Below are 16,375 nucleotides of genomic sequence, written 5' to 3'. Positions count from 1 at the left end.
GCGCCCGAGGAGGCGGGGACGCGCGCGCCGGCCGGCACAGCGGGAGACAGGAGCGTGGAGAGGTGAGGCGCCCCCCGGGGCCGAGGTGACAGCAGCGCCGGGTCCCCGACTATGGACACCGGCTGCTGCATAGGGCAGGTAGCGGTCGCGGCGACGGCCCGGAACGCGGGACGCCGCCGCGGCCGTAACAAGCTTACGACCATGTAGAAAGCAGAGTGACTTGTATGTATACGCCTAAGCAGTGTTGTAGAAACATCACTACATAGGAGTATGTGGAGTATTTTCTGCATTCTGTGTTGTAGTTGTCATAGGACCATGGTGGTAATTTTATGTATTTTTTTTAGTCTGCAGTTCCCTTTACCCCTATACCATGTTTCATGTTTGGTATGATCAGTATCATTAAAGTGTCACTGTCGTGATTTTTTTTTTTATTTTGCAGAAATCAATAGTCCAGGCGATTTTAAGAAACTTTGTAATTGGGTTTATTAGCCGAAAAATGAATTTTTATCATGAAAAAGCAGTCTTAAGCTCTCCCCCCTGTCTTCATTTTTCTCCTATGGAGATAGGGAAATAAAAAACCAAAAGAGGACAACAAAGAGTTAATCTACAAATCTACCTCTGACCTCTGAATATGCTGTCACCCAGCTCTGTGTTTGTGTAATCCTTTGTTCTCTGCTCTCTGCTGCCGGCTAATTCCCTCCTCCCTTCTCTATAGAACAGACTGGGTTGTGTCTGATGCAACAAGTCACAATTTCCTGTTTTTTTGCAGTGGATGACAGAAAGGAGGGGGGAGGGACCTGGGAAAAGGCTTTTTGAATGCAGATAATGGCATATTTGCCTAATAAACCCAATTACAAAGTTTCTTAAAATCGCCTGGACTATTGATTTCTGCAAAAAAAAAACCAAATAAATAAATTTCATGACATTGACTCTTTAAGCTTCTCCTATCTCTTTGACTTACTTAAGATCAGCTGTTCAGTTTGTAAGGATTTTATGAGGACCATCATGTCAAATGCATATTTTGTTGGAAACAAGTTTAAAACTTTGGCAGAACATTTGTTTGGTAGAAAATAAAGCGGGCATCAAATATGTATGCAGGCCTCTAGGAATTCTCAGTACACGGCAGTACTCCATCAGTATAGATCTCTTAGATTCACATCCAAAACATCATTTGATAAAATAAACTGAATGCTTAAACATGTCCCTGGAACTTCTCCAGTAATTCGGTTAAAGGCGCAGTGTTATTCCGGTGCTCCAGTGCTGTTCAAATTCTGATGAGGTTGAATGTCATTCTACCTCTTGGCAGTATACATGTTAAAACTTCCTAACAAGTCCCTGGGCCATTACTACAGTGTGCGGTATATGGAATTGCCAGAAGTCCCATAGACTTGTATTGCTATACACTTGTAGTACAAAGTAGGGCAGAACTAAGTGCCAAAAATCCTTACTGTTGAAATGTCTCCATCATCCCTGTAGTGCATAGTTAATATGTGCATTTGCCCGTAAGTGTCGTCAGTGAAGTAAGGGACTTTTAAAGGGGTATTCCACAATCCATGCTGAATCATCCCCCCTCCTGGATATTAAAGGGGTATTCCACTCAAACATAACTCCTCACAGAGTGCAGAAACAGCCACCCAATGACACTGTTAACATCAGCCGTCTCGGAAGGGGGAGTGAACGGCTTACAAACAGATTTTTGTTTCTTCAGCAGAAAGCAGCAGCTCAGAACTGCGGGAAGGAGACTGAATAGATAATAACAAGTATGGAATGGATTGTTAGTCTCCAGGAGGGGACATAATTATAATATATATTTTACCTAAGTAGAATACCCCTTTTAACTGTATTTACTCTATTGTATTGTGTACTTTGTATTTTTATGCATTGTCAATACACCAACAGATTTTAACCCAGTGCGCTATCCAACCGGCTTAAAGAGGTTATCCAACGCTACAAAAACATGACCATTTTCTTCCAGAGACAGCCCCACACTTGTCTCCAGCTTAGGTGGGGTGTTGTTCTATTGAAGTGAATGGAGCTTAATTGCAAACCGCACCTGAACTGGAGACAAGAGTCGTGTTATCTCTGAAAGAAAGTGGCCATGTTTTTGTAGCACTGGATAACCCCTTTAACTTAGGGCCAAACTTGGGTGCATGTCTAAATAGCCTCACGCTTTATCCTGCTCCAGGCAACGGAAGCTAGACTTCTGCTGCTAGATGGTACCAGGTTGTGACCCTATGGGTGGATTCACACTACAGAATCCATGCAAAGAAGTTCTGTCGGATTCCGTCACTCCTACCTGCTCGCAGTGGCGTGCATCTCTGCCCCTGCCATAGACACCATTCTATGGCCGGTCCGATTCCGCCTTCCGCCGAAACAGTTGACATGTCAGTTCTTTTGGCGTACGGTGGAATCGGCCCGGCCATAGAATGGTGTCTATGGCAGGGGCAGAGATGCGCGCTGCCGCGAACAGGTGCAAGCAACGGAATCTTCCGGAACTTCTCTGTGCGTGACCCCACCCTATCAGTAGATTGCTTAATGGGCCCATGCATGAGTCCTAAGGGGGCCAGACCAGGAACAGTAACCACAGGAAGAGAACTGGAGAAAGCCTTGGCCCGGTGGTTTGAAACATACTGTAGCACTTTGGCTGTTCAGGCATGATGGGAGTTGTAGTTTTGCAACAGCTGGAAAGCCAAGGTTTCCTATCCCTGGTGTATGCTTGTCTAGGCACGATAAAGGATCACACATAGTGGATGTTGTCGCTCTCCATTCGATCTTGTATAGTCTTTTTGGATTTTAACTTTTTTTTTTTTTTTGCTTGGTGCTGCCCCTCACTTTAGTTTTTTATGGCCTCCAAATCCTCATTGGAATTGTCTCGAAGAAGACCATTTAAGACCTCTTTGATATACAAATTGCAATCTTCTTGTCTCTCTTGGATTAGTTATTATTCATCCACCAGTGTTTCTCTTAGTAAAGCACAATATTAAATTCCCATTTAAGTGACATTTGAAGCTGCCGGAATGTGTTGGCGTGATCTAGATAAATGCAGCTCATTAAGACAAATGTGCCTTCGAGGTCCTGTTGGTTTTAAAATTGACTGTTGCTAATGGGAACAGTGGGAAATTTAAAGTTTGCCTTCCAATAGCAGGTGGTGATGCTTAAAATGAAAGTATGGAAGTATTTATTGCTTGAGTTTTCCATATTTCATTCTCTTTTTGTCCGCAGGCAACTCAGGAATCATCCATGAACCAGTGATTGGTCGGCGCAGTGACACATTACGACCTCTGTGTCCCGCTAGCAGCTCCTCATGTGCATCATTTTTTTCAGGTTTGATCCCCGCCCAGTCTCCAAAAATGCTTACAGGTACGTAAATCTTTCAGACTACAATGCGTTGGATGCTGGGGCGATTTTACGGAAATAAATTATATATGTAATGAACCGTATTAGTTTATATATCAATTTCATAATTTAGACCATGGATAAATCGATAGAGACGGTCCAGGGTGTTTAAAGAAGCAGTTCACAAATTTTTTTTATTAAACCCCCCCATTAGGCGCCGGCGCGTATACTCACCACAGGTGATCGGTGTCCTGCGGCGCGGCCTCGTTTAGGTGCCAATCCGGCGCACACTCACGTCATCCGCTGCTGTGACCCCTTTTTCTGCAATTTTCATGCAATCTCTATGGGAGCGCGTGACTTGCGGCATTCAATCACAGGAGACAGAAGAGGGGTCACAGTAGCGGATGACGTGAGTGTGCGCCCGATTTGACCAGAATGAAGCCATGCTGCAGGACACTGATCACCTGTGGTGAGTATACGCGCCAGCGCCGGGGGGGGGGTTGGGGGGTGTTTGGTGCGGGGCTAGAAAATTTTTTTGAACTGCTTCTTTAAAATCTAGTATTTTTTTTCTACTTCAGTGTTTTATTAGAGGGGTTGTCTAGGCAGGACTTTTAAAGCGAATGTACCATCAGGTACATCACTATTTTTTTTTTTAACTCAACGCTGGCACGGGGATGCTAGTGGTGTGGTCCTTTTGTTCATATTGCCGACAGGTTCCTGCGCTCGGCGCAAATGTTTTCCCAATCATTAGCCGCCCTGGAGCCCTGGGGGCAGGTCCGCCGTCCCTCAGTGTGACGAAACTCCCTCCCCTCTGGGACGTAGCTCCATTAAAAATTAAATCCGCTGGGGCGGGTTAGTGCCTGGGAACAGACCGGCGCAGAACGTGGGAACCGGGCAGCGTTTATAAAATAAAAAAATAAGGACTGTTAAAAGTTGTGGTCGGTCCAGGTCTGAGTGTTCAGACCAGTACCGGTCATGAGAACGAGCCGGGAGAAGAAAGCGCTTAGTGCAGTCCTGTCCCGGCTCTGGGTCACATAAGTCAGACTTCTAATGTAAGCCTATCTCCAACCCAACAATCAAACCACTTGACATGACTTAGTGCAGGACTGGCAAAGAATCATCTGGATACTGAAGATATATTTCTTCACATGCGATTATTCACACGCTTGAAACCGAGCAACGTATTTCGGCTCTGTACTAACGCCTTCCTCAGGGTTCCTCAGGGATCAGTAGTGTTGTGCCTATTCTTTGCACAACACAGTCAGGTTAGTCTGATCGATATCTGCTCTCATGATTATTCATACTGCGCCTACTACAGTATATTAGCGCCCCTGGGTGTTTGTCGGTATTGAGAATCAACTCATAGGCCTTCATTTACTAACGTGTTTCCGTCATCATATTGATAGCTTTTACTAGTTTTTCCCCGTCAGTTCCTTGTTTCACCATATTTAGTCTCTGCGCCACAAAAATCTCTATAAACCACTTACTTTGTGCTTTAAAATAAAAAAAAGTGGGCATGTCCCTTTAAATCCCGCCATATCTGACACATTTATTAAACAAACTGTCATTTTCTTTTTACAGGTTTTGCATTCTAAAGCTCAGCCATTCTTACTATGGCGGGAAGGTCGGTTTTAGTTTTGTCATGTGATAAATCCAACAAATATAATACGGGCATGCGCACATTAACAAAAATAGTTTTGAAAACCTAAAACGCTGATGTGTAGGATTTTTGAAAACCTGAGAATCTTAGTAAATGAGGGCCGTACTGTCTTTACTACCATTTTTATGTATGCATTCATGGATTTCATTTTATACAACGCCTTTTTAATGCATGAAAATTGTCATAAATTTTTATGAGTCCTAATTATTCGTTGTAAAGTAGAGAGCGGTGTCTTGAGAGCCAGAACTTTTTAAAATATTGGAATGCTGAAATGTTTTCAGGCTAAAGCTGATTTTAACATAGCCAATAGCCAATATAAATCACTATATGAATACACAATGACATACGTCAAAGCTGTCCATTGGGGAATACTCCTAAAGGTTTACCTCCAGTATATTGCTGTGATGTGTTGTGGACAGTGCCTAAAGGTTTTAGACTAAAATATTTGTTGGATGCGTAGGGGGGGGTGGTCGTGATGGGTGGGGGGTGGCGCAAATAAGCGCCGGTCAGTGAGATGGCATAACATGGTGTGACAAATTGATCCTTGTATTGTTAGTGCAACCCTGGACACTGACAGCACAGATATGTATATTCCTGTGCTGTCAGTTTCCAGATAAAAAGCAGTCTATACTTACCATCCATGCTGCTTGTAATCTGGAATGTCTCTCCAGTCCTCTGGCTGCCATCTCTTTCTTCAGTCTCCACCTACTCCTGCTGTCAATCATTACGGAGGAGTTGGGGCCTGAACATACAACTGGAGGACTGGAGAGACATGCCATATCACAAGCAGCGCTGATGGTAAGTATATACTGCTTGTGATCTGGAAACTGACAGCACAGATACATGCAAATTTGTGCTGTACGTTTCCCTTTATTGTTATAGGCCACATATAACCCTGTTTACACAGGGCGATGTGTGGCTGATCACTCTTAGGGTGCCTTTACACAGAGTGATTTATCTGACAGATTTTTGAAGCCAAAGCCAGGAACAGACTAGAAACAAGAAACAGGTCATAAAGGAAAGACTGAGATGTCTCCTCTTTTCAAATCCATTCCTGGCTTTGGCTTCAAAAATCTGTCAGATAAATCTCTCTGTGTAAAGGCACTCTTAGGCTGCATTCACACGTCCGTGTTCCGCGCGGGACACGGACGTGGAATGCATGCAACGGACTTCCCCCGCCCGGGCAGCATCTGTGATACTTTACAGATATGCGTCGCGCTGTAATGACAGAGCCGCGTGGCTGATTCTTTACAGCGCGGTGCATATCTCTACAGTTCCCCTGCTCGCAGCATCCTCAGATGCTGCCCGGGTGGGGGGAGAAGTCCGTTACAGGCATTCCACGTCCGTGTTCCGTGCCGAACACGGAATGTGTGAATGCAGCCTAACTCATAAAGCTTGCTCAAAAGACATGATCAGCTGATTGCCATCACTTTAACATGGGGCCGATTATTTTCTAGCAACGCTCCTGACCGATTATCGGGCGTGTAAAAGGCTCTACGTAAACGCTTGATAAGTTTAGTTCATTGTATTCTAGAGTGAATATGATGAATGACTATTAATAGTTTTTTTTCTTTATTGTTTATATAGCTGTATTGTTTCGAATTGTGAGAGATGAATACACATACAGGCCACACTTCGGGAACATAGCAGGGAACGGCGCCCGTCTCATAATTTCGGCCGCGAATAATGATCAGGATTAAAACAAGACAGATGACTTTCCCCAATATGTACCCGAAGTGGGAACATAGCCTGAATGTATTTTTTTTTCCTATGTAAGTTATAAAAAAAATGTAGAACAAAGGATTTTTGTTTCAGATAAAATTTATTAAAAACCTGTGTGTTTGTATGTGGTGTGCTGGTTTGCCTTTTGACATTGCAGCATGGCTCTTCTTGTTCTCTTGCTACAATCTGTCTATTCATGCACTTTAATTGCGGACAGGTGTAGGTCTCCGTTGGGCACCTAGATCAGCTTTTATAGGGCAGAGACTTGCTGAGAGATGTCTTTTATGTTGGCCAGACATCACCTAACATGTGCGCTTGAGCCAAGTAATAGTGAACTAAGGAGTCTGTCCAAACAGATGGGCAGACAATGTGTGAATAGCGCTAGCCACAAGATGGGAGAGATCCGCCGTGCTCCTTCAATGAGACATATGTCCTTTTTTATTGACTGTAGATGTTTTCTCTGATTATTTTTTATATACAGCAGTATCATGCATTTGATTACATTTCATAGCCTTGTGTATAGTATTTAAATTATGACCGTGTAATGGAGGCAAAAAAATGGAAAAACCTTAAATACTTCAGAAAGGGAAAAGAAAAATGGAGAAAGACTTAGAATCCATCAGGCTAAGCAGAGTAATTGACTACTAGTACCGGTGTGAGTCTATGCCTACCTAGTTATAAACAATATGATATCATCTAAGAATATTATTAACCCCTTTACATAAGCTATACAGCTATATTAGTTTCTGCTGCCGATGCCCCATGGTATAGACCTTCCTGGCATGAAGGGGTTTTAATGTCTAACATTAGTGTCGCAGGAGTCGGGGATAATGACAGGCAGCCGCGATCTCTCAGGGGTCCTGATCAATGACAGGTGGAGGAATAATACTTACCTCTGTCCTGTCGCATAGGCTATCTTCTCAAAGAGTCTGCCTTAAACCTGTTTCTTTTTGTCATTCAGAGGAGGTCTCGCTTGTGTGATTATTGTCTTGCTTTGTAACCCAACTGCACTTGAGCTTTAGGGTGCTTTTACTCAGAGAGATTTATCTGACAGATTTTTGAAGCCAAAGCCAGGAATTGATTTAAGAAGAGCAGAAATCTCAGTCTTTCCTTTATGAAATGTTCCTGGCTTTGGCTTAAAAAGAATCTTTCAGATAATTTGCCTGTGTAAATGCACCCTTAGGTCACTAATGGACGGGACTTCTCCTTTAGGATTTTCTGATAGAGAGTAGAACCCCCCTACCTGCCTTTTTTCAATTTTGTTAGTTGTTTAGTTGTTTGTTAGTTTATCTTAAACCTAAACTAATTTAAAGTGATGCTACACTACAGTGCATAGCTGTGTGTGTCTGTGCTCACTATATAAATAATCAAGGGGGTTCTCCAGTGATTCTTTTTTCTTTCAAATCAGTTTATATCAGGACTGCTCTGGACAGTTCTTGTCATGGACAGAGGTGGCAGCAGAGAGCACTGTGTCAGACTGAAAAGAATATGTCACTTCATGCTGGGCACGCAGCAGCCGATAAGTACTGGAAGACTTCAGATTTTTAATGGCAATCTGTCAGCACCTACCCGAGGTGCAGACAGTGTGCTGTAGCTGGCAGTCCCCTAGTGAGCATGTTACCTTTTGGGAAATTGTCTGTGCAGTGGATTACGTGCAATCTCAGGTCTCCTACTGTAATGAAGAGTCAGAGAGGAGTTGTGGCTCAGTGTTTGTGCTGCACTCTGGCACACCTCACCACTCCTTCCTCCTCCCTCTTCTTCATAAATAATCAATGCTACCCGGCCTCCTGCTCGCTCAGCTGTCAGCCAGTGTCTCTGATTGCAGATCAGTCCTCTGTAGGCAGGTTATGTCTCAAAGAAACACTCAGATATAGTTGAATCTCTGAGGCCAAATGTGTTGGAGCAGTGGTCTAGGGGTAAAGCATCTGCCTAATCAAAAATCATATGCAGGGATCAGAAAACACTTTTTATCTGCAGCTTTATAAGTACAAAAAGAAGCCATTTGCAGGATGGCGAGAGTCAGAGGGACATATGGTAGGGGACATCCGGGTACCTTGTGTAATGCTTAATATTACTTGCACAGTCTTTTTCATAAACAACAATAAGCAAAGAGGTTACCATGAGTCAGGTGTTCCTTGTGCTATGGTTCTCACCCAGGGGCTGCACATTCCTTCCAAGGCTCTTGATCAACGCATTTCCTGTGTATAATAGTCACAATAGATAGAAGTACATCTGTGCGGCACTGATGTCGGCCAACTATTATACACAGAAAACAAGCAAGAGGAACGTGAAGGAATGTGCAGCCCTTGGGTGAGAACCATAGCAAAAGGAACACCTGAATCATGATAACCTCTTTGCTTATCGTTTATGAAAAAGACTGTACAAGTAATATTAAGCATTACACAAGGTACCTGGGTGTCCCCTACCATATGCACCTCTGACTCTCACCATCAAACCAAAGAAAGACATGCTGGTCTCTAGACAGAGGATTTACCCCTATACCACAGCTCCTCCACAGGCTAGGAGATTCAACTATATCTGATTGCTGATCAGTCCTCTGTTGGCAGATACTCGGTGAGCAGGAGGCCAGGCAGCATTGATTATTCATGAAGAAGGAAGGAGTGGTGAGGTGGCCAGAGTGCGGAACAAACGCTGAACCTCAACTCCTCTTTGACACTTCATTACAGTAGGAGATGTGAGACTGTAAATAATCCACTCCACTGACACATTACAAAAAGATACTATGACCGCTACAGGGGACTGCCAGCTACATCACACAGTCAGCACCAGTGGTAGGGCCTGGGAGCTGACAGATTCCCTTTAAATAGAGTTAAATTACAAATCTATATAACTTTCTGTCTCCAGTTGATTTAAACAGAATTTTTGCCCGAGTACCCCTTTAAAATATTGGAATTGTAGAATCCTTGCCTGGTAACTACTGCTTCTGTCACTGATTTCACCATATTTATAAAAATGTCTAATTTTCCCTCAAAGCTTCATTTATAACATTATTTAAAAAATCTGTCAATGTGGTAGAAAAGCCTTCTTCTTTTCTTATATAATTGTCTCCTTTTGTTAACGTAGATGTAAATAGCTTCTGCATGCGCTGTATATTTATTCTTCCCGTATAGAAAGATTTCTCCAGGAACTGTCTGTGGCTCGGCAGTCTTTGCAACCAAACAAATCTTGTTTTTATTTCTGTATCTTGGAAGGAACAAAGTTAGCGATAATTTGTACCGGAGAAAGAGAACTAAACCCTTAATTGAGATGAAGCCCATAACGTATTAGCGATAACACAAGTCAGGTCAATAGTTTCTGTAGTTCATTATTTACAGCAACATGGAGCTTCATGCAGAATGGTTTTCTTATAATTACTTTTGGAATAATGGGGAATAAGAGATGAGGGGAAATTATCTGATAACAAGCGAATCCTTTCAATAATTAAAAAAATGAGAAATTGCTGAGGAACATTGTCCGTCTCATAAAATCACTGTGTTTGCCCTTTTAGCCACCTGTGTTTTCTGCATACGTTGTCTATCTGTCAGTCTCACGTTTCCCCCTCATTAGCGGTTAGCAGATTAGCAATGGCCGAGATCTCCCAGTACTGTAATAAATTAGGTTCCGGTTATATTGTGGACTGTGCACATCGATTTTCAGCTTTGTAAGCAAAAGATGTTACTTTTCACATGTGTTTATTAACACACATGAGCAGAACCGCCAGGAAAACTGACGTGTATTTGTAAGTTACATTTGCTGGTACTTTATGGAACTAGATTGTACATAGATGCCAAAGAATTAAGTATTTTGAGAAACTCCATAATGTGTACTTACCCTGCTTCCCCTGAAAATAAGACTTAGTAGAAGTTTTGCTGATTTGCTAAATATAAGGCCTCCCCTGAAAGTAAGACCTAGCAAACTTTTTGTTTGGAAGCATGGCCGCCGAACAAAACACCATGGCAGGCAACTAGGATTCTTTTTAGCCCGTTGCTGTTGTCCCCTATCTTCACTGTCCGTTCCAGAGCAGCTGCATGCAGGACATGAAGACCGTCAACTGCCCCCAACCCCAATGTTCCCTTCCGCGGCTGTCACTTGTAAATGTGCAGGCAAGGCATCAAGAGCCACTATTACCTGCTGCCAGATGTAGAGCTGAACACAATATGCTGTCATCCCATCGCCTGCCGCCATAACGTAGTTGTCCCTGCTGTGCTGTACGAGCGTGCTGTGGTGAGCTCCCCCTGGTGGCTGGAAGCCACAATACAATACCCTCTGTCCCTGCTGTGTATGTGACATATGAGTTCTTCATGGAAAAATAAGACATCTCCTGAAAATAAGACCTAGTGCATCTTTGAGAGGAAATATTAATATAAGGCACTGTCTTATTTTGGGAAAACATGGTAGCATCCAAATGTCCTTTTATTCAAGCCTGCCCAGTATGATAGAATTGCAGATTATGGTAATATCAGTGTATTCAGAAAATAATGCATATTGCATGTGACGTTTGGGAAATACTAATAATGCAGTTTCTGGCTACCACAAAAGAGTGTCTTTCTTTGGCCGTATGATGCCTGGGTTTTTTTTTTTTTTTTTTTTTTTTCCGCTGCTGTCATTTTGTGCCCAAATAACATCAGTAATTTGAAAACAACAAGTGTTATTTATGCATTCGTTTTTTCCATTTAACAGATACGTGAAACGGACTGTAAAAACGCAGCATGGCCCTACGTTAAGACGTTATGTCACCACAACCTCTTTTTTAGATGAAAAACATGCATTTTTTTCAATAATGACGGCTGTTAACCCCTTAAGGACCGGGCCTGAAATGGCCTTAAGGACCGGAGCAAATTTTATGAATTTGACCAGTGTCACTTTATTCATTAATAACTTCGGGATGCTTTTACCTATCCGGCTGATTCTGAGATTGTTTTCTCGTGACATATTGTACTTCACATTTCTTGTAAATTGGAGTCGATACTTATAACGAATCTTTATGAAAAAACCCAAAATAGCGTGAAAAATTGTGAAAAAATGCATTTTTCCAACTTTAAAACTTTTCTGCTTATACAGAAAGTGGTTATACCACATAAATTATATATTAAATAGCATTAGCAACATGTCTACTTTATGTTGGCGGCATTTATTAAACTATATTTCATTTTTTTTAGACAATAGGAAGCTTAAAACATTAGCAGCAAATTTCCAAATTTTCTGTAAAATTTCAAAATCAGATATTTTTAGGGAACTGTTCAGGTTTAAAGTGTATTTGAGGGGACTGTGTGTTAGAAAGCCCCACGAAGCACCCCATTTCAGAAACTGCACCCCCTAAACTCTGCAAAAGCACATCCAGAAAGTTTTTTAACCCTTTAGGGGAGTCACAGAAATAAAAGCCAAGTGTGTAAGAAATTTGAAAATTTTAATTTTCTGTGCAGAGATTTTATTGTAATCCAATATTTTTCATAATTATAAACCTATTACCAGAGAAATGCACCCCAATATTGATTGCCCCGTTTCTGCAGTTTATAGAAATACCCCATATGTGGCCCTATTGCGCTATTTGACGCAACCACAAGCCTCAGATATAAGGGAGCGCCTAGTGAATTTCAATGGCTCCGTTATTTTTGGTCATTTTTGACTGTACCACTTCAGGTTGGCAGAGGCTCTGGGGTGCCAAAACCTAAAAAACACCCCTAAAGGGACACCATTTAGAAAACTACACCCCTCAAGGAATGTAACAAGGGGTGCGGTGAGCATCTGGACCCCACAGGTGCTTCACAGATTTTCCAAACAATATGGCTTGAAAAAAGACTAAAGTATTTTTTACACTAAAATGTTGTTCTAGCCTTCAATTTTTCATTTTCACAAAGGGATAAAAGGAAAAAAAAAACACAAAACATGTAGCGCAGTTTCTCCCGAGTACGGAAATACCCCACATGTGGACATAAAGTGCCAAGCGGGCGCAGGACGAGCCTCCAAAGGGAAGGAGCGCCAATTGGCTTTTGGAAGCTGGATTTCACTGGAATGGATTTCAAGGGCCATGTCGCATTTACAGAGCCCTCGTGCTGCCAAGACACTGGAAACCCCCCACAAGTGACCCCATTCTGGAAACTACACCCCTCAAGGAATCTAACAAGGGGTGCAGTGAGCATATGGACCCCACTGGTGACGGGCACAAATGTGGAAAAATGTGACGTGAAAGTGAAAATTTTCATTTTTTCACTTTCATGGCACAAATGTGCCCGTCATCCAGGGGTCCATATCCTCACTGCACCCCTTGTTAGATTCCTTGAGGGGTGTAGTTTCCAGAATGGGGTCACTTGTGGGAGGTTTACAGTGTTTTGGCAGCACGAGGGCTCTGTAAATGCGACATGGCGTTCATCATCCATTCTAGCCAAATCCAACCTCTAAAATCCAAATGGCGCTCCTTCCCTTCAGAGGCTTGCCCTGCGCCCACATGGCGCTTTATGTCCACATGTGGGGTATTTACGGACTCGGGGGAAATTGCTCTACACATTTTGTGTTTTTTTTTCTCTTTTAACCCCTTGTGAAAATGATAAATTCAAGGCTAGACCAACATTATAGTGTAAAAAATTTAATATTTCATTTTCACGCCACATTGTTCCACATTTGTGCCCGTCACCAGTGGGGTCCATATGCTGACTACACCCCTTGTTACATTCCTTGAGGGGTGTAGTTTCCATAATAGGGTCACTTGTGGGGGGTTTAACTGTCTTGGCAACACAGGGGCCTTTTGAATGCAACATGGCCCCTCGAAATCCATTCCATCCAAATCCAGCCTTCAAAAACCAAATGGCGCACCTTCCCTTTGGAGGCTTACCCTGCACCCGCATGGCGCTTTATGTCCACATGTGGGGTATTTCCGTACTCAGGGGAAATTGCTCTACACATTGTGTTTTTTTTTATCTTTTAACCCCTTGTAAAAATGGAAAAATCAAGACAAGATCAATGATTTAGAGTAAAAATTAAAAAAAAAATTACACTAAATGTTGGTCTAGCCTTGATTTTTTTCCATTTCCACAAGGGGTTAAAAAAGAAAATGAACACAAAACGTGTAGGGTAGTTTCCCCTGAGTACGAAAATACCCCACATGTGGACATAATGTGCCATATGGGAACAGGGCAAGCCACCAAAGGGACAGAGCACCATTTAGAGGCTGGAATGGGGGATGGAGGCCATGTCGCAATTACAAAGCTCCTGTGCTGCCAGAACAGTAGAAACCCCCCACAAGTGACCCAATTCTGGAAACTACACCCCATAAGGAATCTAACAAGGGGTGCAGTGAGCATATGGACCCCACTAGTGATGGGCACATGTGTAGAACATGTGCCGTGAAAATAAAAAATACCATTTTTTTCATTTTCACGTCCCAAATGTGGCCGTCACCAGGGGGCCATATACCCGCTGCCCCACTTGTTAGATTCCTTATGGGGTGTAGTTTCCAGAATGGGGTCACTTGTGGGGGGTTTCTACTGTCCTGGCCGCTCAGAGGCTTTGTAATTGCATCATGGCATCCTCTAATGGGAATGGCGGCCATACCTACTTAGCTGTGGAAAAGGGACAATTCTAATTTATATGGGGGTATTAGGTCAATTATTAGTTTATAAGGTTGGAAATGACAGGTGTCCATCAAACTCAACCTGTGTTGATCCAGAGGAAGGCAAAAACCCCTCGTGAGGCAGACGACAGTAGCCTCATCACAAGGGAAAAATTCCTTCCCGACTCCATAATGGCGATCAGAATAATCCCTGGATCAACGTGACCCCTGAAATAGGAATAAGGGACAGAATTTAGATAATGTAGAACCCCAGTGACGTGTGGTACGCCTTGGAGCGATCCAGTATGCAGAGGCCGGGGGGATCAGGACAGGTGTCACACTGGAAAATGGTGTCCTTCCTGATCCCCCTGTTACCCCACACTCTGCACTTCTTCTGGTCTCCTGTTTTCCAGTGTGGGGGACGTCACCAGGAAAATGTTGTCCTGGTGCGATACGGGGTCCTTCATATCCAGAAGCGCTGGGTCCGCTCCATGGCTGCTAAATATTATGGCTTTATTACTACTTCTGATATGTTCGGATCGTGCCGCAAGCTACAGTAGCTCAGGCAGCGAGGGACCAGAAGAGGGGGTGCTGGTATAAAAGTTATCCCGTACAGGTGGTGGTGACCTTTATCCAGCAGTGGGAAGATCAGTTCCCGGACGATGTCCCCACTAACTCCGAGGATGGGGGGGGGAGTGGGCATCTGGGGGCTGGATTCGAGTGTCCCTTCCTACATACACTCTAAGGGTACGTGCACACTGCGGAATCGCGAAGGATAACCCTTTGTGCATTCCGCAGTTGGCACCCGCCGGCGGACTGATGCAGGCGCACGTCTCCGTCCGTGTCATAGACTCCATTCTATGCACGGGCGGATTCCGCTCTCCGTCCAACGTGTTCATTCTTTGGATGGACGATGGAATCCGCCCGTGCATAGAATGGAGTCTATGACACGGGCGGAGACACGCGCCCGCATCAGTCCGCCGGCGGGTGCCAGCTGCGGAATGCACGAAGGGTTATCCTTCGCGATTCCGCAGTGTGCACGTACCCTAAATCTGTAAGTGTACCCTGAGGTACTCTCACAGAGTTTGTAGAATTTCACACCATACTGTGATCTCTTATTGGGACGGTACTGGCAGAAAAGACGTGTCTGGGGGGCAGCGTACGCTACGCTACCCCCAGACACGTCACTGGATGATGAGGAGGATGAGGGTGAATGGAGGAACAAAGGACCCCCCATTCATCCTCACTGGCTGTTTCGGTGTCGGGGGCAATAATAACGTATGCGTCCGATACCGAAAACACCCTGGGGGCCATCTTTATATGGGGATTGGTATATAGGGTATGTAGTGGTGTAGTGTAAAACTTTATTCAATGTAGTGTGGTGTAATGTAGTGTTTTTTTACGTGTTTTTTACAGTAAGTATACAAAAAAAACCTACGCCAAAAATGGTGTTGCTGATAAATGCCGCACTTATGTTCGGCACTTATCAGCAGACCGTGGCAGTAGAATATAGAAAAAAAACACCCTACGCCAAAAAGGAGGAGTTGCTGATTAGCAGCGCACTTTCGTGCGATGCTGATCAACACTCAGCGGCGATAGGGTGCGGAAAATAGAAAAAAAAAAAATTGGGAAAATTTTTTTTTTTTTTACTACATTCTGAACATCCCTGTAGTGGCTGATACGTGTATTACACTTATCAGCCGCTAGGGGGCAGCAGAGCGCAAGATCCGAAAATAGACGACGCTGGAGCCGGAAAAATACGAAAAAAGACGACGCTGGAGCCGGAACAAGCCGATCGGGACTCACGGAAGAAGCCGAAGTCCCGACAAGATGAAGAGGACGCCGGGAACCCGGAAGACGCCGATCAGGACCCCGGGACAGGTGAGTAATGTACAAATACCTGCTCTGGACCCCTCAGCTACCTAGCTGAGGGGTCCGGAGCAGGTATTTATTACTTGTGGGGACTTTGATCGCCGTGAACGGCCGGCCGGCTGGCCGGCCGTTCACGGCGATCGGGACGGTGGTACCGTGACCACCATTACTTTTTACAGTAATGGCGGTCGGTGCCGTCCTCGGACAGCACCGACCGCCATTTTTTTCCGGGTCATCGG

General features: G+C 43.9%; 1 protein-coding gene across 4 annotated transcripts in view; it reads left to right on the top strand.

Moving 5' to 3' along the window:
- TANGO2 (transport and golgi organization 2 homolog) overlaps positions 1–16,375 on the top strand; it is a 121,532-nt gene that overhangs the window by 29,762 nt on the left and 75,395 nt on the right. For all 4 annotated transcript variants that reach the window (XM_069961068.1, XM_069961070.1, XM_069961071.1 and 1 more), the window contains one exon: positions 3,223–3,360. In XM_069961068.1, the coding sequence (XP_069817169.1) occupies positions 3,305–3,360 (56 nt within the window). In that variant the 5' untranslated portion in view covers positions 3,223–3,304. The remainder of the gene's footprint in view (positions 1–3,222; positions 3,361–16,375) is intronic.

The sequence above is a fragment of the Dendropsophus ebraccatus genome, chromosome 3, assembly GCF_027789765.1.
Source record: "Dendropsophus ebraccatus isolate aDenEbr1 chromosome 3, aDenEbr1.pat, whole genome shotgun sequence".
Taxonomy (NCBI): Eukaryota; Metazoa; Chordata; class Amphibia; order Anura; family Hylidae; genus Dendropsophus; species Dendropsophus ebraccatus.
Note: the sequence above shows the minus strand (reverse complement) of the source record. Positions and strands in the feature narration are given on the sequence as shown.